Source organism: Phalacrocorax aristotelis, chromosome 11 (genome assembly GCF_949628215.1).
Source record: "Phalacrocorax aristotelis chromosome 11, bGulAri2.1, whole genome shotgun sequence".
Lineage (NCBI taxonomy): Eukaryota > Metazoa > Chordata > Aves > Suliformes > Phalacrocoracidae > Phalacrocorax > Phalacrocorax aristotelis.
Window position 1 is genome coordinate 22,657,959 of NC_134286.1, and position 25,394 is coordinate 22,683,352.

The following is a 25,394-nucleotide window of genomic DNA, read 5'->3' on the forward strand; positions in this document are numbered from 1 at the left end:
AACAGTGGAACTGTCCACACTAACAGAGCAGCATACGGAAAACAAACTTGTTCACCCGATCTTTCCCTCTTCTTGTCAGTGTTAATAGCATTGAATACTTTCCCATTACTCAGCTTAAATTCAGTTTTAAATAGATTGGAAAGGGCTGTGTTCCTGTAAATCAGTAAAGTAAAAAAGCCTAAACCTGCCCATGCTCCTTCCCTGCCTTCCTAACCAATATCATGTTTTGCTAAACCACTTCTTACAGCTCCCACGTTTTGCCATCCTACAGTGAGTTATAAAGGCCAAGAAGCCAAGATGTTTGAAGAAAACCCATCTCTTCTCTAGCAGAATGTTAATGATGCTGCAAACTTAGGGGATAAAAACCCCAAAGCAATAAAAAGCCAGACTCTTCCCCCTGCTCACGACGGTGCCCTGTGTCCGGGAGCTGTCAGGGACTTTACACGAGGGTGCGTAGGGCAGCAACGCCTGTTTAAATGACCAGATGCCCTCTTTGCCGGCAGTGGGGCAGGACCTGCTGGGGGGCATCACCCTATGCTGAGCGTTGCAGAGAGCTGCTGACCCCAGGCTGTGCTCACGCCGTGTCCCGGCAGCACCAGGCACTTCCCAGGGCAGGAAACCCAGCGCAGACCGTTTGCCTGAATGAGCGAGTGGCAGAGCCAGGATGGATCTGGGCGTCCTGCCTGCTCTGCCCACGCGACCTCCTGCCTGTCCCCCCACCCTGCGCTGCCGACACGGGACCTTTTGCACATCAGGAGACCGGAGAGACATGCCGAAGCCTGCCAAGGAGGTGAAATAACCCCTCCTGCCACCTCGGCGCCGCTCCTGTTGCGTGAAGGAGCCATCCTTGAAGTACAAAGGCTTCATACCTTTCCCCAAGATAGCGCAGCCGAGAGTCAATTTAATGTCTTGTGTGACAGAGCAGAAGCGAAACCCAGCGAGTACGGCTGTCAGCTCTCGTTTCTTATGTCACGATGCTCTCCAGGGGGAAGAGGTGCATCCAGGCACAGAATGGCGGCGCGGTCCTGCGGCACTGGCAGCACCCAGGGTGGCTCGGCTGCGGTCAAAGCAGACTGGTCCTAAGGGCGAGCAGCCCTGGGTGCTGCAGAAGGGCATTTCAGTGATCCCAGCCAGGTCCAGCTATGCCAGTCTGGACACAAACCCCTGGGAGACGCAGCATGCCTGGGCGCAGCTCTGCATGGCCCTCCCCAGGTCCTTCCCACAGGACGGGGTTCTCCATCGCGGCATCCGCTGCGAAGATGGACTAGGTCATGTTGTCTCCCAGTTGTGGGGCGGCACATGGATCCCTGCAAGGGCTTTTTGTAGGATTTCCATCAGCACTGGGAGGCCCGGTCGAGCCCTGGGTCACCGGGAGGGAAGGCAGCGAGCTAGCGACCTAATTGCACCCAAAGATACGGGGATCCAGCATGAAAAACCTCTCCTGGCACCACTGAAACAACTTTCAGATGAATGTCACTTGTTCAGAGAAACAACCCAAAAGCCAGTTAGAAAGCGTGCCTCTTCCCAGCAAACCCCACCGTCTGCTCTGGAAGGGGTTTTAGTGATGCTGAGGCAGAGCAACGCTTCATGTACATGAGCAGCGTTTTAGGCTGAAAAATAAATGCCCAAGTGCTGCTTCTGAGTAGCTGCCGTGCCGGTGTAAGGCTGCCGCAGCGGCCGTTTACTTAACATCAGTGACACTGTTTTTAGCGGGGGCTCCGCTGTGGAAACGTGGGGGCCATCCGCAGAAAATGGGCTAGACCTGGGAAGGACAGGATTGCACAGGGGAACCCTTTGAGGAGTATGTCCTTGTGACAGCTTTATTGGCATTTCAAACCAAATATATGTTGAAAATCAAGCAGGACCAATGTGGGTATTAAACCCTGCTGGCTGAAGTTTAAAATAACTTCCCATCCTACTTTGCTGCTACTATGAAAAGGTATTTTACAGCTCTCCCAAACCCAAGTGGAACAGCTTGTTACCAAGTTTCATGACAAACCTGCCAGTTTGGCAAAAGAGGATATTTTTTAATCCTCTACCTCCTGGAGTCGAGTGATCATGAGAAAAATGTCAATTTTTATTTAAAAAACAAAGCAGGAAAGATCTAATCGTGGCGGGGGGAGGGGGGGGCGGGAGGGGAGCTTGAAAGCATGACTCCTAAAGGCTTGGAAACTCTAAGGCCAATAGCAAGCTTGCAAACTTTCATGATTTCTGAAAACCTCAGAATTTGGTTTGCCTTTTGTGCACTGCAGGAGCACTCCCTGCTTCCACATCTGGGAATCTCAGGAGTCCTGTTTTTTTCCTTAATGAAATTTTTCCTCCTTCCTGCTAGGATTCGTGTTCCCAAAAGGAAAAAAAATTACAGTTCTAGTTGAGATGACTTCTGCTTTAGATTAAAAACAAATGCAACGATTTTATCGGTAACAGAAAAAGCCGAATGTGCCTTCCACCTCGCGCTCTCCAGCCTCAGCTGCTGAAAGGATTATTCCCACTGCGCTGTTCAAACACTCCTGCTTTCTGTCTTAACCTCTAAGGTGCCCCGTATTTCAAGCAAGATTCATTATTCCAGGGGATCATTTGAAGTTTGGACCATGACTCACAAACGATGAGGCACACTGGCAGCTCTGCTGCTGACCTTGGGCCAATCGCTTAGACCAGCGGAGGCTTTCCCCGTCTATAAATGGGGATAATCCACCTTACCAATGACATTTTTCATGAATATTTTTGAGGTCGACAGACTGTACGTTGAAGCGGAGGGCACAGAAAAGCTCATGCGTGCTTTGAAATACGGACTTAAATGCATCACTGTGGGGTCGCCACACTCTCGTACTCATCCAGGAACAACAATTCGGCCAGACAGACCTTTGGTCTGATGCAGCGGGGCTGGTTTTGTAACTTCAGCTCTCGAATCCTCCTGAGCCTGTGCTGAGAAGGAGCTGGGCTGCACTGGGGCAAGGGAAGGCTGCACCCAAAGTGGTAGCTGTGTCCTCTGACCCAACACGCCACCCCAAGCCAGATCCTCTCTGCTTCACTGACCTGCTCGCTCAAACCGCAACGACAGCGCGCTGCAGGCGACAGTAAGGTGAAAGCGGCAAACTGGGGGGGGCACACTGGTTTTTCCCAGTAACTTACTAAATGTCATATTTAGTTGATTTAGACAATGCTGCAGAGGTTCCTGTTTTAGCCCAGTCCACAGTCACCTGTAAGTAGGGTGTTAGCTACACTTCAGGCACAGGTGACACCCCAGAACGCCCTCCTGCCTGCAACGCTTGACCTCCGTCGCTGTGGATTGCAGCTGAGGCACCACTAGTGGGAAAAGGACGTGCTCTTCCCCAGCTTCCCCAACGCGCGCCGGACGCAAATGCACAGATGTACCTCCCTCCCAGTGCCAATCTCTCTCTTTTTAGAAAAGAAGCTTCAAAACTCTAGTCTTCTCCCAGTTTCACCTCATCTTCCCAGCCTTCCCTGCTCAGGATGGGGGGCTGCCACCCCTGTGAAGCTCCTATGGGGCCTCCCACCGAGCGGAGATGGGACTTCAGTTCCCTGGCAGCGTGTCAGCTCTGCCCCTCACTTGGATTTCAAGAAGTCTCTCTAGGCTCCTGTCCTGTCCTCAGCAGCTACGGGCTTGGCACAGACAGGGCGTTTGGGAAAGCAGCCTGAATTACTGCATCCAACGCCGCTTTTTTTTTTACATAGATATGTATAAGAATAAATAACGACAGCCGTTCAGCAATCCTCAACAACCCTACAATAATAAATCAGCTTTCAGTGCCTTTTTAAACACCTCTGCAATGCAAAAAACCACGGGCTCTGAAATAATACGGCACTGTGTGGGTCTCCCACACACCATTAAAAAGGTCCAGCATGCCAAACAATGAAGCCTGCCCTGAGAACCATTTTAAACACTTTGTATTAAGAATTAATTAAAAGAAACCAAGAAAAACTACAGGGAGAAAAAAATTCAAGTTGCATAATGCTAGTCCTAAGTGATGTTTCACACTGAAAGGCCACCCTACATGTGGAGAAGAACAGGCTTATCATGAGGCTCACAGTCCTATTTCAAAATTCAGCCCTAATTAGGAAGTCATGACTAGCTCCTGCCTAACAAAATAATTTGCAGAGGCAGATAAAAGTAAAATAGTCAAACAAAAGAAGCCCCGTCTGCCTAAGGACCCAGTTCTGGGAGCCAGAGAGAGCTGATCACTTCACTGTGCTAGTTAGTACTATATGCGATTTATATAAAATCTGTAGAAATGTGATGTATCAATTTGCAGCTATACCCAAATGGTGCATAAAATCACCAAATGGCACCGTTCCAACATTAGCTGACCTGTAATTATTATATATTTAGACTGCTGAATGCATACACTGTATATAGAGGACATTTTACTTAAATAGGCACTGAGGGCTGATAGTCTCATAATAATCAGAAAGCATGATAAAACAAACATTTTACCAGCCGTCTTGATTATTAATCTCCTTCCACTGGATATTCAGAAGGACGAAACTAGCAGGGAATGTGCCATCCTGAATTCTAGTTCACAGTTAAATAACGTGGCAAATTAATGGCACAGGCAGATCCCTCCAGAGAGCTGCTGCCGTTCCACCGAATCTCTGCTCACCAGCGACTTCATAACAAATACCAGCGTGAGCAGCCCAGCCTTCGCCAAAACCTGGCACCAAATAGTGGCATTGCAGCGTCATTAGCCCTGCAACAACTGCAAGGGACTGTAGGAGACTCCAATAACCCTACAGAAATCAGCTGCAGCACAGAGCCTCGGGACCATTTTACCCACCTTGCCACGCCGCCCTGCTCAGCAGAGCTGCTCCGTGAGCCACAGCGTTCGCCCCCTCTCCCTCCCTCCGTAAGCTGGTGGCTAGCCAGCACTGTGCCCTTGTTTTCAGCCACGTGCACTGTATTATATGCATGCTCCGTTGGACTCTGTACTGGATTAAAAAGATCACTTGCTTATTTGCAGTAAAGTAGGGCTCATGGTGCAGAGCTTGGCTTAAGTAAACCAACATCAGTCTCTGCGTGTCGATCCGGTGATCTGGGCACAGCCTCCCTCTGCCCTCAGGAGGAAGCACAGACTGTCCTGGGCTCTACAAATGCCCAGGAGTAGATGCTTCTCCCTTCCCTGCCTTCAGAGAGGAGGTGAGGACCTGGCTGGTGGCAGCAGGCCCAGGGATGCTGCCTGTCCTCCCAGCAGCTGCCCCGGCCAGCCCCAGCCTCGCTGCCCTTCTGTGGGCAGGATGCAGGCATAGGGCAAGCGCAGGACTGTGGCTGGGATGCTGTTTGCTGGGAAACACAGACCGTCTTCTCCCTGTATCCTCTTCCAGGATGAGGAATAGGACATTTGGCAGTAGAAGGATCAGCAGTTGAAGCAAGTTGGTTTTCCCTCCTTTGGTCCTACCACTGTTTTCTCCCACAGTCTGAAATTTTCCTTCTGTAACCTGGCTCCGGCCTCACTGTCCTTCGCCTCCCTCTGGTTCACAGGCTGTTTGATACCTTCTCTTTCCCTCCTGCAACTCCCCAGCTTCAGCAAACCCATTCCAGCTCTTCTTTCCCCTCTAAATCTCTCCATTCCCAGCCTCGGAAGCTCCCTTTACCCAAGGTGAGAAATACTCTTCACTCATTTCTGGAAAAGGAGAAAGCAGCGTACTCTACAGGGCAGTTTCAGACTCTGTATCCATGAAAGGTGAGCAAAAATGGCTCCAAAGAACTTGCCCTCTGCTTCCTCCCTCCGTTTCCTGCAGTCTGAATGCAGACTCCCATGGGCTGGAGCTCCCCCAGGTAGTGTGTAGCAAAAGCTGGGCGGACACTGCAATAAACTGGGTGTGCTACGCTGCATCCACCAAAGTACTGTGGGTTAGGGCTCAGCTTTCCCCATTTCCTAAAAACCAGAAGCCCCCGCGGTGCGACGCCACATGTGACACAATGGGGAAGAGCCAAAGCTCAGCAGCTCGTTGCAGAAACCCTGCCAGGCTGAGGAAGCCGCTGCTTCGGGTCTTTCTTCAAAACCAGTTTGGTGAGGACAGGGAAGGGGCTGCGAAGGCTTGTGCCTAGTTTGCCTGATTCAAAGAATAGCCTCAAAACACTGTTTTTTGCACCTGCAAGCCAGCTTGTACAAGGAAGGGCCTGAGTGTCAGCTTTTGAACCTTTGGGGATCTGACGGACGCTGAGCCGTCTGAGTGGCATGGGTTGTCACTTTAATGGCAGCTCCAATTAGCACCGGCAGCATTTGGATGCTAAAATGCTGCCTGACTTTACGAAACAGCCCCACACAATTTGTCTGCAGTGCATCCTGTCACTGTGGAGCGCTGCTCGCGCTGTGCGCGATACCTCTACCAGAAGCTATTTTTATGCTGGATTTGCCACGGGAGAATAAAACCTCCTTTACAAGGCACTGACTGCAGCAGACACTGCAGCACACACCGTTTTGTTCGTCCAACAGGTGAATGCTACTCCAGCGCCATCCCTGGAAAATCTCACCTAGATGCCACTGCGACCGGCGCTAAGTAAATGCTAACGCAGCGACTGCAGCAGAGGGAAAAGCCGGTGAGTGACGTGCTAGTGTATCAAGATCCCCACACATACAATGAGATTTTAAAGGAAGAAAAATAAAGCAGACAGGGCAGCAAGATGCAGCTGGCTCTTGGAACACCACCTGCAACAGAGAGCACAGGCACAGCTCCCACAAACAGAAGTTAAACCCACCTACCCAATAAAGCGTATGAGCTGCTGGGCACTCAGACAGGGCTCGGGTTTAGCGCCTCCTACGAAACTGCCTTAAAAGCTTACACCCATTTATCTAGCCCTTCTCCTTTAGCAGCAGAAAATAAAGTGGGTCAAAGGCAGCTTTTTAGCTGGAAAATCAATCGAAAATTACAACACTTGGGGAAACCTAGGCAATGGTGACAGAGGACAAGGAGCACTGCTGCACTGCTGCCCCCCTGCATTTGCTCCTATGTGAGGGGTACAGACCACAAAGAATTTATACTCCTTTGCTCAAGCCTTCGGAGGACCATTACCCTTCATTTCTGCACAACTCAACAGTCACCGGGCCCTACAAGAAGCTGTAGTAAAACCTCCTCAACCCCAGATTTGCTCTTCAGCTTAGCTTAGTAAATATAACCGCTGTTGGGGTGAGCAGAAACGTGTTCTGGAAACTCAGTTTGCCTCTTGGTATCCAAAGAGATTAAGGAGAGCTTTATAACAAAGTAAATCCCCTTCTCTGCCCCGGATGGGTGCATTCTGCCGTGTCTCTGCAAAAAGATTTCACAGCACTAAACATCCATAAGCTTTCATTGTTTTATTTCTTGTTCAGTGGAAATATGTCAGAGCCCAAACAACATGTCATTTGATTGCCTGCTTTTGGAGTGTTTGAATCTCACCCGGGCCATTTTGGAGACTTGATGCTGGGCTCCGCAATCAAAACTTTGGTTTGAGACTTACTGTATTTTCTAAAGGAGACCTTAAGGTACGACAATTGGTCCATTTGCAATAGTGGAGTATTATTCTGTGCTGCAAATTCCTCCCCACAAACACTGAGCCTATTTTTTTGAGCGGATGTGGACGCTGGATGTGCTGCTATGCAAAACCTCCTTTGTACCACATCATGTAAAGGCGGCCCAAGGCTATGCCGTCCACAAAGGAGAGAAGAGCAGCAAGTAGCATCACCGCTACAAGTGTATGAAATCCTGTTTAAAATTCCTGCTTTTTTTCCAATTGTACCTCCCGCCCTTTCAGACCCCTGAGAGTTGACAGGACATTCAAAGACACTGTGCAGCTAATCACAAGTTGCACCCTGGGGTCGTCCTGCGCGCTCACTTGGTAACATGCACTAAAACACATCATAGGTACCTTCATCTGTCCTAAACCCAGCTCGTTATTCAGCCTTAAACCTAGTTCTGAAGTTCTCACTGGCATCTCTAATGGCTTATGGGTTTTCATAACTTTCTCCCTGAGTGCAGCAGCTTCCTGCAGGAAACCACTCACCATTGCTTACTAGCTCCAAATTTTACTTCTCTTACGTTGTGCCTTTTCTGCTCCCCAAAATGCATCACTTTATCATCCAGTTTCTCCTTGAAACTGCCCGTGCTCCCAAAACTCTATGGCCTTCCTCTCTCCCCCTTTCTTCTAGCCAAGTCTCAAGCTGGGAGGGGGAGAACTGCAGGTGTTACTCATGGAGATGACGACTCCTGTGCGCGCAGGCAATTCAAGCGCAGGCAATTCAAGCGCAGTTTTTGTTTGCAACCCCCCCAGCTCTGCATGTAAAAGAGGCCAAGGGAATCAGCAGGTTACTGTTTTCCTCTGCACTTGCAAATGTGCATTTTTCCTGCTATGAGATTTTGTGAGTGCCAAGTGCTTTGCCAACTATTTTCATATGATCTGGCTGGAGAGCAAGAAGCTTCAGACGTCTCATTGAAAACTAGGTTTGCGGCCCAGTTTTGTCCTCAGGAGTAATCTCAATGACTTTCAGAGTATTCTGACCTTGCAGTGATCTTCTGCTGCACCCCCTGTTAGTACCTACAAGACACCTGCAGTCTAATATATCCTAAAATTAATCTTATTTGGTTTTATACCTGTCTGGTCTGTCCTGTCATACCTTACTTGAACTGCTTTTCATCCTCTGCTACGCAACATGTTGTTCCCTTTTCCTCCTGCACTTGCATAAGAGAAATATAGATATAAAGGAAAGCAATTATTTTGCAAGTAAAACTAGAACCACCCAGGCTAAATTAGGCAGTTTTCTGGCATCATCTTAAAAAAGCAGGGCTCAAAGTACAACAGAGAAAAAAAAGCCAGCCTTCTCATTATGAAAGAGCGATCAGCTGAATAAGGAACATAAGAAAAAAATGGAGAGAAGAGCAAAGTGAAAAGTGTGCAGGTTAAACAGTCCTTGACAGGACCCCGAAGGGACATAAACCTGCTGCAATGGTCCTGCAAGCAAAAGAGGGGTTACAGGCACCTTCTCTAAAGGCCCAAAAGGCTCTGCAGGCATCTGGTTCAAATTACTTACCAAGCCAGACAGAGAGTGAAGGGGGTGGGGGGGATATGCAAGAATAGAAATGAAGAGGCAAGCAAGCGACCTCAGCCAACAGAGGAGAGGAGAACATGACAGCCCAAATGGCAGTTGTCTTCTCGGCACAGGACACCCAGAGAGTGGGCTGCCTCGTGGCAGCACACCGAGAAGTGCTGCTCGGAGAAGGCAGCTCTGTTTTGTGAACCTGAGTGGCGAATTTTCCCCCCCAGCCTCCCCTGCAGAGCTGTGGACAAACTGTGCCAGAACTCTGCTTGCATATTTTTTGAAATGCCTGGTACTTATTTTTAAATATTAATTATCATTCACGGCAGCAAAACCATGCAGTTTCCCCCTTCGGGAGCGCATCGTTTTGGTCCCAGGGCAGGTGTCTGGTCCCAGCCCGCGCTGAACAAGTGTGTCTCAGATGGAATAATCGAGCCGGCCTCTTGCAGAGCTGATAGAAGGATTGATTTTGTTGGATTGAAGTCAAGCCGTAGGGTTGTGACTTTAGACAGAATGGGCAAGAAACTTGCCTGGTAAGGCCATCATGATCCTAAGCACCAATGAACCAAGGTTCATTCCAGGATGTTGTTCAGACATTTGTAAGTCAGTGCGAGAGTCAAAGATTCATTGATTCCTCTCCTCTGATATTCCCAGTTTCTAAAAACATTCTCCCAGCCCTTGAAAAGTGTAGGGAGAGATGGAAAGGTCAGCCAATCAAATGATCCATGGGTTTGGGCCTTAGAGTAGATGGGCTTAACTGTTTAGTTGCTCGGTGTGTTTTTTTAGAAAACAGGATAGCACAAAACAAGGCTGTTATTAAGCCTACAGTGAACAGCATGCTCACAACATCACACAAAAACGGATACTAAATCTTTTCCCCTGAATCACAAAACAAAACAGCACTGGTCAATGCACCCAAAAGTTACACTGGCCCAGAATATTTCAGTCCCCAAATTAAGCAAAAATTATCAGACAGACAAATTTTTCTAATTCAGCCTTTCCAGCCAGGAACACAGAGGAGATGCACCAGCAAAGCCAGCAGCGGTGTGCTAGCGAGCAAAGGTCTGGCCTCTCTTATTGGTGGTCATTGTACAGCACCAGGAAACACCAGGTCATACGTTTTAACCCAATTTTCCCAATCCAGATGGCTGTTCCCCAGATGAAGCGATACAATCAAGCAGGGGTGTTGACGATGAGGGTTGCCCAAAAGGGGGAGGGTTCAGAGGGAGGGTAAGGGACGCAGAGAACCAAAGCAAACGCGGCATCTCCTTGGGATGCGGCATGGTCATCGGTGTGCATTTCAGAGAGAAGAGTGTTCCCCTCGACTCAAATTGCCTGGGAGGCTCAGAGGAGAGTCATCATTCACACAGTTCTACAAGGCAAAAGAAATCTTCATTTTTTTGAACCATATCCCTAAGCTTCTAAAGGAATTAAATCTCTGATCCCACCTATGGAACCCTGCGCAGAAGGGAGAGGAGAAGGAAGTGCACAAGGTCAAGGCCAACGTCTTGACTCCTCGAGGAAGGCTCAAGAGTGCCCAAATAACACAGCAGGAGCTGACAATAGCGAAAAGGGCACCTTCTTGTCCCTTTGCTTTCTTACCACATACTGAGCAAAAAAAATTAAGTGCTTAAATCCTCCTCTGGAGGTGGCTGCATACAGCAAAACCCGCTTCAGCAGAAAACCAGGGACAAGCAAAATGGTTACTTGTCCCCTTAAAAAAAGTAACTAGAGCTGGTCACAGACTAATTAGTGAAGTGATTTTATATGCAAAACTGCTGAAGAGTCAAAACGCAGCGCTGCTTTTGGAAAGGGGAGGGCTGACACCTCCCTGTGCGAGACAGACCAGAAAGCTCTTGCGAGCGCCGCTTGCAGCCAGCGTGAGCTTTTAGGCCCCACCAAATCGTCTGTTCATAGCCTGCACATTACTTAACTGGTTTTCCAAAGAACTGCTTAAGGAGAGAGGCTACAACACGTTGAGACACACAGCAAAGGCTGCTCCATATCCCAAGAACATAAAAAGCAGAGCCAATACCTATTCTGGCCTCCCTCTACCCCATTCTAATTTCTTCTGAAACCTTCTTTGCTCCCCCTTTTTTCAGACAGAAAACAGACACACTGGAAATAAGCATCAATGATAACACACACAGTAACCAGTTCATTTCATTGACCGCTCTGAGCAGTGTCGGTAGTAATTCATATTAGCGGTAAAAAGAAGAAAGTCACTCACCCTCACGAAGCTGGCGGGAAACCATCCTTCTTCATCATCGATCTGACCCCACCACCAGTCCTTGTTGGAAGCATCCAGGACCTTGATAACGTCTCCTGCTTTAAACGCCAACTCCCGGTTGGCCATGGTGACGTGATCCCATACTGCCTCAGCACTTACAATAGAACCACCACTGATCAGCTTTGAAAACAGAAAACCAGCAGTCAATAAAAGCTCGGTTCCCCAACGCAAGCACATGCACAGCAGCAGCACAGAAAAAAAAAAAAGCGCTCAGCCAAAGTAAAACAATTTTCCCCCATTCCAATCCACAATTTCACCCTCACGTGATGTCACCCAGTCTGCGACCATCTCTAGAGACGCCCGCCCTGCTCCTAACCATGCCAGGCAAGCGAGCACCGCGCGCGGACCTTCAGCACCTCTCAGGTCCTGGCCCTGCACATGGGAAAAGCGACAGCCCCCCCCACCACCGCCGCGCCGTAGTTACGAGCATGCACACCTATGAAGGTACATGGCTTTCAGGTACTATTCAGTTAGCGTAACATATAGCTGAGTGTTCCCAAAAATGGCAAAACCAAGCGATGGTGTCCTGCAAAGGAATTTTTGTTTCAGACCAAGTTTGCTCAGTTAAAGGATCAAAGGTCAGCTCGAGGCTCAGAAGGCTTTCCATGCACATCCAAGCAAAGTCTGCACACATATTTAGAAGAACGCTTTCTTAAATAACTGAGAGTTCAGCGTTTGTTTAGTGCTGGTGATGTACTGACACCCCTTGCTTCTGAAATCTTTGAGCTACACAGCAGGTAAGAAGGGCACCGTGGCACCCTGCTGACCTGTTTCAGACCTGACCTGGCGCACAGCCCAGCTCCACGGCACGTTCAACCCTCCCTCTGCCCACAAGAAACGTGCCGGCGCTGGCTGCTGTGACAGCCTTCAGGGTGCAGAAACCTGCCCACTCGCAGCTGGACTGAGGCCAGACCCGTGTCCAACAGGACCTGCTGAACGTCTCTCCACGTGGAGCACACGGTTGACTTAGAGCTGGATGAGGACCACAGCAAGGGCCTACCCGGTTCTCGTTTGCATTGCGAGCCACCTGGCTTTGTGTATATAAAACTCCTGCTTAATGCTTGTGGGAAGGACTCATCCGAACGCTGTCGCTTGTGCACCCACAAGACAAATCATCCAGCCATGCCTGTGACACCCGCTGCTCCTCAGAATGATAGTCATGTATTTTTTAGCAGAATAATAAATTGCGCTTATGTTTTGTCCACTGCAGGAATTCTGTGCTGAACAGTAAGACTGCCCTAGCAAATATAGACTTTGCCCATACGCTTATTAGCTTGTCAGAGCCATCCTGAACCTTGCTCATTAATTCTGCCGCCTGAGACGCACTGAATATGCACTTGGGCTCACCTCCAAATCAGAATCTCAGCTCACAAACAAAGAGCCATTACAGACCTTCCACATGGCAAGACTTGAACAGCCACAGATACCCTTTCAATTCAGGCAAGCAATACAAAGCATAAAGACAATAACCCGTCGCAGCGGTTATGTAAGTGCAGAAGCACTGGGAATGCTTAGAGTGCTCTTAACGGCTCTTTTGTAAGTTTGGCTTACCAAAATGCCTGCTAACAACTACCTGATCAGTAAGAACTTGCAGTAAACCTTCTAGCACTGCCGCAGGGTTCTCAGCATAAACATATAAGAGCATTCAAGTCCCTACAGGCAATTCAGCCAACAGATTAAAGGACCTGATTTACCGTTTTCCTTGAACTGACTTTCCTTTAAGAAATCAAGCTCCTCAGGTTTGTCACAATTACAGTTGCAGTTTCAGCTCTTCAATTATTAGAGTCAGTTGTACATAAAGCAGCAAGACTTAAGAGAGCCTAACTCGACACTTAGTGCCTTTCATGCTCAAAGCCAAGATGTATCGAGTCAGCGGAACTCTTGCTCCTGCAGTAGATAGAGTAAAACCATGCTTCTCCTACTTCCATTTTGACAAATCGTCCTTAATAATTCAACATCAGCTGTAAAAGAAACATGGCTTCTTCGTACATCGTATCGGGGCTTTCTACACGCAAGCCTCACAGGATGACCTGACAGCAGAGGGAAACAAAGGCACGGGTTAATAACAAGCTGTTGTTGAAGAGTCAAGCAATGGACCTAATCGATGTGCTGAACTTATCGCAGAGGGCATCTACTGTATTAATGTGGATTTATCTCACGTTTGGGCTTTTGAGAGCGAGCTGCAAGGAGCTAGGCACCGAGGATCCCATCCAAACTAGGGGCAGCTGAAGCCAGATGGCGTAGGAACCCCTCAGTTCACCCCAGCTCTGGGCCCTCACTTAGCAAGGTAGGGTACCTACATCTGGAAAAACAACAGCTATAAAGATTGATTTCTGGTTCCACCGCAGCAACTGAATGCTCAGCCCAGGTAGTGATATGTTTCAGGGCATCCTCACAACACCTCACATCACTCTAAATCAAGGTTTCTACATACTTTCATAAATATGAATAAATTTAAACCACAAAGAACCCAAAGACAGATCTGGAAGGAATGAAGACTTCACAGCTGAAGACAACCCCCTCAATATACTCAAGGGCAGTTAGCAGTCATCCGTTCTTCTGCCAGCACTGAGCTCTTCTCCTTCGCTAGTGCTTCCCCTTTGCTGTATCTGGGGACACTGTCCCTCCTCGCCCCGGCCTGTGGTTTCCCAGGCTCGGCTCCTTCAGCCTCGTCTTGGCAGACGGCTCGTCCTTCCCCTGAGCATTTCACCAGCCCTTTAGGCATCTAGATATTTGCCTGCATCTTTCTTGAACATAGATGACCAGAGCTATAATTACTATTCCCACAGAGACCTTACCAGAGATTTGTGAAACAGCATGAAGTATTTATTACAGTGTCACAGAAATCTTGCAGTAATACATAACATCTCCCCCCTTTTCCCACGGCTACCTCCTACCAGTGGCTCACTGTGATCTTGCATTTAGCTTATCTAAATAAACAAGGTAGAATACATTCCCTTTGCCTGGAAAATCAGTTTTCTTGTCACAAAATAGATCAGGTTGGCCTAACGCTCCTTCCTTTTGTTAATGCCATTGGGTATTTTAGCCCATTTTTCACTGATGATGAACCAGGAACGGAGCTGTTACGCAGAAGCCGTGTTTCTGCTTTTTCTGCTTCAGCTGCCATAGACTTTGCTGTCACTTCACACACAGGCAGTTCTGGGCACAAACTGTCACAGAAACGTCACTGAAACCAAACTTCAGAGGGATGGTGTTTTAGAGCCTCCTAGCCTACTTTGCAGAAGTGCATTTCCCAGCCGGAGGCACAAAATCCCAGCTCCAAGGAGCACGGCTTGGCCAGCGGCAAGGGCTGGCAGGGACTTGCAGAGGCCCAGAAAAGCAGGGGGCTGTGCTTGGCCTTCTGCTGTTAACCCAGATGCTTTCAGTGGATGTCAGGAGCCGAGGTGGCTTGGCAAGGCGTTTCTTGATATTCAAGGAGAAAGGCTGTAAGTTCTTGGTTTTCACTGTCTAGTGCCAGCAGATAGAAGAAAGGCCCCTTTGGCTGGCCCTTTCCAGCCCCTGCTCCGTATCATTAGCCCAAGAAAGGGATCTATCCACATGCCAGGAAGCCCGCAAGCAAGCCTTGGCCTTCCCAAACACAAAACTGGCCCTCCCAAACACAAAGACCATTCATTCTGTGAAAAAAGGATGGCAGCGGGATGGCAGGATTTGCGCTCCAGCCATCGCATGTGCTGGGTCCATTGAGAGAACATCAGAGCCTAAAATGAAATGATCCAGTTTAATTTATTTTGCAAGACATCTTGCTGCATCTGTGGAGCCATCTGACTCTTTCAGGGCAGGGTTACAGAGACAGAATCTGACATCTGCAGCAGCAAGAGATGATGAACTAGAGAAAGGTCAGAACAAAATATTATTTTCTGAGAATTCGACGCTCTTCACTGCAGAAAGTTCACGTCTCTTGGTTTCAAATCTGGGTCTCAGCACCATGGTCAGACATACTCAGCCAAAGACCTTGAAAGGGACTCATTTCCCATAATTTTAGACGTCTACCACACAGCATCCAAGACAGTCATCTGGACTCCGTTCTAATCACTGAAGAGAAAGAGACACATCTGGAGTGTGATTCATCTCAGCTATTTCAGTTGCCTACCTTTGAGTGAGGTGAATCATGCCCTAGAAATTACTATTTCTCTGTGTTTAATTGGGTGATACAGAATTTTACATTTCCAACATCTTACAGTCACCCCATCTACAATTCGGCCATCATTAAAAAGGGGTAACAAAGAACCGGCTTTAACAATAATAACCACAATAGGAATAGTCAAATACTAAATCACGCTCTCCCAGAAGCAGCAGTTTCTCAGCATGCGAAGGTTGTTGTAAATAAAATCATGTTCTCCATGCCCACTGGAAGAATTCACAAAATCTCCGCCTTGTAAATTTACAATAATGAGGACTTTTGGTTGTACTTTTGGTTTTGACAGACCCTGAATACAGCTTGTCTTCCAAGTGAAAGTCCTAGCTCCCATTAAAATCAATTACTCTTGTCAGTTGGTTGTTCAAACTAAAGAGCCCAAATAGAAAAGTTCCTCAACGCTTTCACCATCTCCAGTGCAGGAGAAATGCCCACGAGCATTTCTTAACAACAGACCTGAGAATAATTGCTACTGTTTTACGGGAGACTTCAGAGCACTGCCAACCACTTGCTGTCTGGAGTGGAGAAAAGGGTTTCTCAGTGGGCCAAAGACCAGATTAATGACTGGGATGTTGGGCACGGTCTAGGGACCATCACTGCTCACCACGGGTCCTTCTTTACCTCCTGCTGAACAGCTGGTCATGGCCAAAGATAAGTACGAGGCTAGACAGGTTAGGGGCCACTTCTACAGCCCAGCACCAGAAATAAATTGACTTAATGAGGAAAAGGAAAAGGGAAAAAAGACAATGCTCTCTCTAATAGCCGACATTTCTGGAACACACAGCAAGAACAAGGACATGGGGTATTACCACTGTACTGCCAGAATCGCCCGCATCAGCCTTTCCAGGGATTTTCACTACACGTTTCCAAAGCCCTCCATAAACCTCCAATAATTCAGTCACAAACCTTCACTCTAAAGACACTTATTTCAGACACTCCTAACACGCATATATGACAGGTGGATACTTTCACAATAGCAAATAAAGTCAGTGGAAAGGAATTAAATCATTCCTACTTAAGGTCCATGTGGATTTTACTTTCTCTTCTAGTCTGGTGTTATTTCCAGGATGGCACGTGGCCACTGGAAATACTGAATTACATTAGAGGTGCTGCCAAAATAAAATGACAACAACAACAAACTGTAAAAAAGGGTTTCAGAGGACTCTGCGAGTCACGACCTCCACGACGCAGTGCCATCAGCGTGCGCCAGCTGAGAGCTCCTGACCCTGGCACGCCACAGCATGCTGTGGCAGGGATGCTGAAGGCTGTACCACAGCAAACATGTCGTGGTACATTGTTGCAAAACCTCTGCTGAGCTCACCTCGCTGTGATTGTCCTCACTAGTGTCGGGAAGGCTCAGAAATGCCATCTGGCGAATGATCCCAACTGTCTCCTTCCTCCCTTGCGCTTTCCAAAGGCCTCAGCCAAAGGGGACAGATTGTCATCAATGCCATGGGGGCAGCTTCCAAGGAAAATAAGAGAGGAGCTCAAATGTGGTAGTGTGACTCTGGAATTTGGAAGGGGTGTTTTTTTCTCGCCATGGCTTTATGGCACTGCTCTCAAGACAAAACAACTCTCCCTGCCAAAGTAAGCAGGCAAATGAAAACACCCTGTTACACGACGGGGCAAATCGCTCTGCCTGGCCCCGTTACTAGAGCAGCTCTGGAGCAAACCCATATGCCCCGAAGGAGAGGAGGTGAAGGGGGATGCCATGAAAGACCCTCCTGCAGCAGTAGGTCCCGCACACCTTGTCGCTCCCTATCTCGTGGTCTACATCTACAGCATACCCTGATCAAAAGCCCCCAGGATCACTGCCTAGGATGTTTTTCTAAAGTAGATTTCAGAAAGTGACCTCTAAACCAAGGTTTACAACTTCTCCCAGGCTACTTCAGGGCTTAAATCTACCAGCCATGTATCGGCTGCGTTACTGCAAAAGGACTTTGCTCCAGCTCTATAAGATGGGGCAGCTTAGAAGAGGAGCTTGGGGAATGGGTGAGCCTCTGCCTCTGATCCACCTGGTGCATCTTCCCTGACTTTGCTCACTTGCAAAGCCATGACATGCGGTTGGAAGGAGCCAACATCTGCTCCTTCTCAGCAGCTGCCCGCAGTGAGGCAGCCGAGTATGAAACATATTTTAGTGAAATCAGCCACTATTGCAAAGTATTGTTAAGTGTTCCCAACTAATCAACAAATATTGGCTTCTTAGGGGCCAACTTCAAAAAGAAATCAGGGGCTTATTGGTCCCTGGAGACTGAAACGGGCACAAAATAGTTGAAATCTTTCCAAGGGGGTGATTTGGTTTGAGTCTAGGCCACACAAATCACTATTAGCTATCCATACCTCTTGCAGGGATAATCATTGTTAGCTCATGAGGTTCTGTTTTGAGTTTCCAGCTCTGAGTTTCCCACTAACCAAAAATTCACTTAATAAAGAGCCACCTTCTCAAAAAACCCAAAGAAATCTACCACAGAGCACCACCTCCTTTGAAAATTCTAAGTACATACAAAGTTTCTAGGACCATGGCCTCTGGGTATTATGAATAATCTTAAGGCAGGGATATATTTCTCTATTAGATCTTTTATTAATGCATCAATAGGGTTATAATAGTTAAAAAAAAAAAAGCTCTGGGTAGTTCCCTTTCAAATCAGCATTACATAAACTACGTACTCCTCCACAGGAGCGGGACGGCAGGAATAGGGAGCAGGCTGTGAAGGGGAGATGGAGGAACGTGGTGAGACCACGCCATTTGTTCAGATTGTTCTTGTACAGACGTGCCCTTTATTCAGACAACATAAAAGCACTGTAAAATGACAATAGCATTTCCCCCAGTACTCAACGGGCCCTTCCGTAATGGCAGCAGCCAAAACATCTTCAACCAGGAATATACAGAGAGCTGACATTCAGAGTAAAGAAATCAATGCTCGAAGTAACCCCAGCAGAAGAAGAGACACAAACGATCTGCAAGCCCCCAGCATTGCTTCCCATGTTCCCAGAAGAAAGGCACCTCACGCTGCTTTACCCTCCTGTGTTTTAATTGCATTGCTCCTTCATGAGCAGCAACGCTTAACGACACAGATGGATAAGGGTGCTAATCGTGGGGCCATTTCCTGCAAAAGCAATGCCGTCACCTTGAAGACTTCCCAAGGAGGGCATTTATAGCTCTGCTGAGTCCCACTCGTACGTCTCCCCCTGTGAAAACCACGTATACGGTATGAGCATGGAGCGGTTTGACGGGGTGCTTGCCTGAGCTGCGCCAGGAACGCAACCTGCCGCCCATGTTTCGGTCCAGCGTTTTGCTGGTTTTCACAGCGAGGGCAGGTTCACTCGGCTGACGGCGCAGACAAAAAGGAAGCACATGAGAAACCGTCACCCCACCCCATCATGTTGTACTTTTGCTCTTGTATCATCTCCCAGTAGGCCCTTTGATCGTGTATTTATTTTTAAACCTCTCGTCAGAAATTATACAAACTGAATAATGCCAAATCATAGTGAATTCGCCGCACGGCTCATTCACAAAACAAATGGGAGGGCATTTCCACTTGATTTGCTTATTCTCTGAAGAGGTGCAATCACACAAAGGTTAAGCACGAGGCAAAGAATTTCCCTTTCTGCTTTCAAGCCCTTTGATGAATTTGACTAATGGCTGGATTTCAGCTGAAAGAGGCTGATTGGAGTGAGAGAGCCTCTGATATCCCCTGGATAGACTGTCACACTTGGTTGGAAGCTTTATATATGTATCTAGAGGTGGAGTATCAGTACAGACTTAAAGGTTCATTAGGACTGGGTTATTATATTTCATTAGGACTGGGTTATTATATTTTCCAATGATTTAAACTTCCTTGAAAAGATGTCACCTGGCACACGTGAAATCACCTGGCCTCATATAGGGTACAGTAGTAGACTCCAGGGTATGGCATTATTCTTATTCCCCACCTTATTATGGTTATTGTCCATTTCTATTGTCCATTTCTGTCATATTGTCATTCCTATTAATAATAATAGCTGCAACACAGAGCTGCGTACGGTAACCGGAGAGCTGAGAGCGCCTGTAAAACCGAGGCAGCAATGAGGAAAAGGCCTAGTAACAAGAGAGAGTTACCCCAGTAAAGCACTGTCCATGCGGTGTTTAATTGGCTCTGGAGCACGGGCGAGCCCTCCGCTTTGATGGTGCATATGTCACCCTAATTGCTTTCCAATCCCTTTTGCATACTGGGCATATTAAGCCTCCCCTTGCCTGATGACATATCTTTCATGTAGAGTAATTACAAATAACCACTAACCATAATCTTTTAACTCTGATAAATTATGAGATTGGTTCTGGGACTCAAAGTTTAAACCGCTCCGGGGAAAACAGCACCTTTCGTCAAACACAGCCAGAGCAGCTCACAGCGCCTTACTGACTTGGGGCCAGCACAGGCTGTCAGCACGAATCCCTCATTACAGCACACGGAAAACAAATGTCTAAATGCTCTTCAGGATCTAAACCTAAAATGACCCCGCAAATCCCAGTCTTCTGACCGTAGAAGGGCCTCCTCGCATTCCTAAACGAAGGCCGTAACTGCCTCAAAAACCCGGAATTGTACTGGAAATCCTTCCTGTGACCAGAGGGCCAAAGCTGTGCTTTGATTTACGCCCAGTTTAATCTTACTGGGCTGAGCCTGCAGTGTGCTGTGTGTGGGGAGAGAAGCAGTCAGGATTACCAAGCAATGTCTCCCGTGTTAATAAATCATCAGCCCAGCCCTGCTGCTCGCTGCGGCAGCAAACATTGCGCCAGATAACATCGAAGCATTGTGTACAGACCACTGCAGGCCTCGGGAAACGATCGGCACCGTTCTCTCTCAATTACCCAAGGTGCAAAATAACGCAGATAAGCAAACCGGATATTACAAAATATATATAAATTAGGCTCTGGGAATGTACAGTGAAGGGCAAGAGGCCACTGTGGAGCACTGAGGCCTGAGCGAAGGGGCCCAGCGAGGAGGTACGGCACTCCGCTGCACAGAGACCATCCTGAGCATCCCTATGCCTGTGGTGTAGCTAATCTGCAACATCAGAACGCATTCATGGATAACCAAGACTTGACTGGAATTGTCAGGAATGCCAAATCTAGACTTATTTTACCCAAGAAGCCTGTCCTTATTGAAACTGGAAAGCAAAAAAGCTTCTCTCCCACGGAGCAGACTGGCTGACTGTAGGCAAACTGGGTTCATCTGAGCAACTGAATAGTTTTTGCAGAGAGGGAAGCTAAAATTGTGGTTGCTCTGAGGAAGGCAAGAGCGCTTGATGATTTATAGATTACTTATTTTAAAACGTATATCACCTGTTACTGTGGGGCATGGGAGTTTCCAAAGCAGAAAGGAATTAAGGAGCAAATTACCCAAATTACTCCCAGCGGATTGCATTATTCAACACAACACAGCTACTCGCAAAGGCAACAGCACACAGATCTGCTCATGGCAGACGTGGCGTCTTTACCCCTGAAGCTGCAGAAGAACTGCCACCAGCCACCACAAAGCCAGTGACGCACAGCTAAGCCATCCCAGCTCTACTTAGCAGGAGGCAATGGCACACGGACACGCAGCTACACACGCACAGGCACATACAGTGAGTGCAGCAGCCTCACTTATCTAGAATCAGGCATTCATAGTGAAATGAATAAAGTGACAGGACCAGAACTGCTGAAAGCATAAGTAGATACTTTATGTCCTATAAAAGCTGACACAGTTGGCCCGGGTCTAAAAATCATGAAAGGAAATTAATTCAAACGTAGGGCTGTTAATACAAAACAGAAGCGTTATTCCTGGATGGCCAAGCACAAGGAACAAGCAGCAAGAGCCCCTTCATGATATCAACCACTGCAACGTGTTTTAAAATACCTCTTAAAAATTAAGCGGATGCCTGGATTATGTCACGTTAGACCACAAGGTATTAAAACATGTCTTCAGCAATAGACTTAACAATGCATAATTCCCGTATATTGGTATTGTAGTATGATGACAAAATGACAACATTAAAAAAAGAGAGAGATTTTTAATAAGTGATGAGAACTTGGAACTTAAAAAGCAGTGGCTGTTATTAGCGCAAATCAATGCCCAGGCTGGATTAAAGTCCAGATGAATGTGTTACACCAATTACACTCACTGCTCACGCTCCTTATTTACTGTTCCGATCTCTTGATTTCTTAGCGTAAGTCACTGCAGCTCACATCCAACGCAGCCAAGGAGAGGCTTGTTGGCAGATGAGCACAAGGAGGGGAATGCTATCTACAAATTGTTTTGCAGAGCTGAGCTTTCAGAAAAGTTTAATGAAAGGCCAGCTCAAAGAGAGCAATGGCTGGAGAAACAACACATGAGCCCCAGAAACCACCCCGGGCTTCGGGTGACTTTGCAGGGCAGTAAGAGCCCCAGCTCAGCCGGCTGCCTGCCAGCCAAGCCAGCGGAACACGGAGCCTGTCCAGGGTCTTGGGCAAACCAAGAGCCATCCAGTGAAAATCCCATTGCTTCTGTCTCAGACAGCAAAAGGAACAACGAGGACAAGCACTCAGAATAAGAAATGGCCAGACACAGCCTTTGGCCCCTAAATGATGACCTTTAAAAGAATAATTCCAGCAAAAATGCAAGTATTCCTCCCGTCTTTCAGTATTACAGCACCTGGACCAAAAAGCAGTGAGGGGCATCCTGAGCTCAAAGGAAACACCCAGGCGACCAGCCTCTGCTAGCCACCACCCCACGCGTGCAATCAATAACACAACACAACACACGCAGCAAGACAGAGCTCGAGTCGTTATAGCAACCACATCTTGCATTTACATCTCACCTTTCATCCGTGTCAACTCCCAAGAGGGCAAACAGGCAGGACTTACAAGGAAGCGATGTAAAGCAGCCTCTCCCCTTGAGACACTTGTTGAGGCAGACCCCATGGGGTCCTGCAGCCCCCCAAGCCCTGAGCTCGCAGCCTGGGGTCAGCACAGCGCCCTGGCTTGGCCTCGCCTCCCCAGGCCGAGAATCTCTTGCTATATGCGCTGCATCACTCCCAGATTTCGACAGCATTTCACATACTTAGCGCAAACCCTGCCGCGACCGCTGCTTTTGGGGAAGCGGCGCACGGGGCAGTGGAAGGAAGCGGGGTGGCACAGCGGGGTGTATATCACAGCACAGACCTTTGCTCCCTTGGTTTCAACAGAGATCCACCAGGTATCTGGACTGATATTCTTATTCCCACCTAATTGACTTTGCATTACCGTATCTTTTTCCTACTAAAAGCTCAACGGACGATCCTGGATATAAAAGGCTGACTTGGCAGTAATTGATGCTAGTTAAATGTGCGTAACACTCTTGCAGATTGTCATCAGACCCTGTAAGCCCATTACATAGACTGGCCAGATCAGTAAGGGGATATGCAGCCTTCCACCTCTAAGCTGCTTTTCTCAATTCACGTTAGGAATAAATGAAAGGCACTGTCTGATGGCTTCTCAGATTTTATGGAAAATTGCCACCGCCAAAATGTCCTCTTTAACAGAGTAATTCAAAGCAGACACTTGCCGCAACCTCACCTGGACTGCAGCTTGGATCTACACTTCTCAGCCTCTAATTAAAACAGGGTGGAAAGCCCCTAATATCAGGCCTTTTTTCAAGTCGTCACCACCCGTTCTGAAACATGAGTTATCACCACAGCCTCCTGGGCTGCTCGGGGAGACGGCGGCTATCTCTGGGGCACAGCGAGAGAGCAGCCATGAGCATCAGCGAGCGCCCGCGCTCCCTCGCTGCCCACCTCCCATCCCCGGAGCCGCCCGCGGCCACGCACGCCCCAGGCACCCCGCACTGCACCCAGACCCCGGCGCAGGTCAGAGGCTTGGCAGGAGCTACGAAAGCCCCAGAGCAGGTAACGCGAGCTTTGCCCAAGCACCTGATAAGAGTGAGTCAAGCCACGGGCATGTTGTTTCTTATTTTAGTTTGTGCAAAACGCTGCTGCCAGAGCACAGCGGAGAGCAAAGTGTGACGTGCAGTTGGCTCCACCATGCCGAACCGCTGTTGTATAACCGGCCCCTTCCCCTCTCTCCGGGTCACGCCGCACAAGGCACATGCAAGTCCCGTCCCTCTCCATTCCACCTGTCCTATTCATAAAAGGCCACGTTTGCTGTCTACTATAACAAAATTGTCACCTGGATGGTGCTGAAGAAAACGGTTACAGACCAAGAAAATTCTATTCAAAGTCTAGAGGGCAAAGTTGTCACAGATGAAATATCATTGTCTATTATCTGTTGGCAAACGCGGTACATAATGGCAGCCACTCAACTTAATGGCTTACATTCCAGCTCCTTCAAATGAGCCCATCACTGCTGTATATAATCACAGTATATATTTAAAAGTATAATTTCCATCCAAAAAGACCGTAGCTGGAGCAATATGACTCATACAGTTCCCTCTGCATCAGAAAGCATGTCATGAAGACTGGGAATTTGTGAGCCAGTTACCATCTGTGTACAAATTAGGCCGCGGACATGATTCTTCAAACCGGTCGACGGCAAACTCCCTCTGACATAAATAGCAGTTTTGAGGCTGCTGAGACCCAAAAGCCAGGCCCTTTGCCTCTGCCCCCAAGAGCAGAGAAACGTTCTCTGAAGCTGTATGTGAAGCAAAGGGATACAAATAGTAAAGAGAAATGCAGTGGAATTAAAAGGCATCTCTCCCCACGTACCTATTCCAGCACTTCATAGCTGAATAGTTATAGCTGCAAACTCGGTTTCATTTCTGCCGTAACAAAATCATCTCCACAGCATAATTAGTGTGTTCATGTTAAAATGGGTCCAAATGCATGGAAAGAGGCATCCAAATAAGATTTGTTTTTCAAGACAACGCGATGTTTTCCCTGGCTAATAGATTCAATTCATCAAGGAACAACAAGAGCCAAGCAAACTATTTGCAGCAACCGTTTGCTGATTTTAGCAGCCTTTTCTCCTTGGTGAATTATCCACCAACAGACTGGTTTTCACGTGCTTATTTTTTACCTGCTATGATTTGACAACCTTTTTTGGTCTAACTTGGTTAAGCGTTGCTTACAAAATATCTGTTCTGTAACTACTGCTTACAATAGTGATTATTCCTAATTCCCTTAATGGCTCAGTTAAGTCACCTGGCACTCTTCTGTTCCTGGCCTGGATGACTATCATATTCACACACAATTTTCAAGATAGCTGGAATGAACGTTCATCTGAGCAGATATTTGCACTAGGATTTGCAACACCGTCTTAAGGCAAACATCTGAGTTGTCTGAAGGGGTTTTGAATGAATAATTTTCTGCATTATTCACCTACCTCTAGAAATAACACTCCATCTGTTCATGGAACAGTTCCTTTTTCTTGCTTAGGTAAAATGAAGGTCACGCAAGTGAAAGAAAAATTTGCACACCCCCAACGGCCTACAACCAGACACATCTACACAAACGCACGCGTACCTGGTCAAGGTCATTAACCAGTCAAAGAAAGAAATACAGCTGTCAGGTTAAGGGGAGTGAGTAATAACCTAGTGCATCATTGCTGCGACAAGCACCCCAGGACACAGGCTGGAGTCACGACATGTCCTTTGCAATTAATCATTAATCAGGACGTGTTACGACAAAGAAGTCAAACGGCGACTCTAAAGGTGAACCAAAACATCACTTCTAAAACACCTATGCTTTAAAAAAAAAAAAGGCCACTCTCGAATCAGAGGGGAAAGGCAAATGGAGTCTACATAAAATCCATACCAGCCTCTGGGTGGAAAACATCCAACTCATACTGGGACATGATTCACCCCAGAAGAACTGGCAGCAGTACAGCTCATGGGAAGCCAGTCCCTGGCTGCGTGGGCTTTGCTGGTATGGAAGATCTTTCCTTCCCCTGGCCTGTCCCGTTTCATTGACCTACAGAGGACTGGAGCGA

At 47.7% G+C, this 25,394-nt stretch overlaps 1 protein-coding gene across 4 annotated transcripts in view; it reads right to left on the reverse strand.

Moving 5' to 3' along the window:
* ARHGEF9 (Cdc42 guanine nucleotide exchange factor 9) overlaps window positions 1–25,394 on the reverse strand; it is a 225,170-nt gene that overhangs the window by 56,940 nt on the left and 142,836 nt on the right. For all 4 annotated transcript variants that reach the window (XM_075106280.1, XM_075106281.1, XM_075106283.1 and 1 more), the window contains exon 5: window positions 11,260–11,439. In XM_075106280.1, the coding sequence (XP_074962381.1) occupies window positions 11,260–11,439 (180 nt within the window). The remainder of the gene's footprint in view (window positions 1–11,259; window positions 11,440–25,394) is intronic.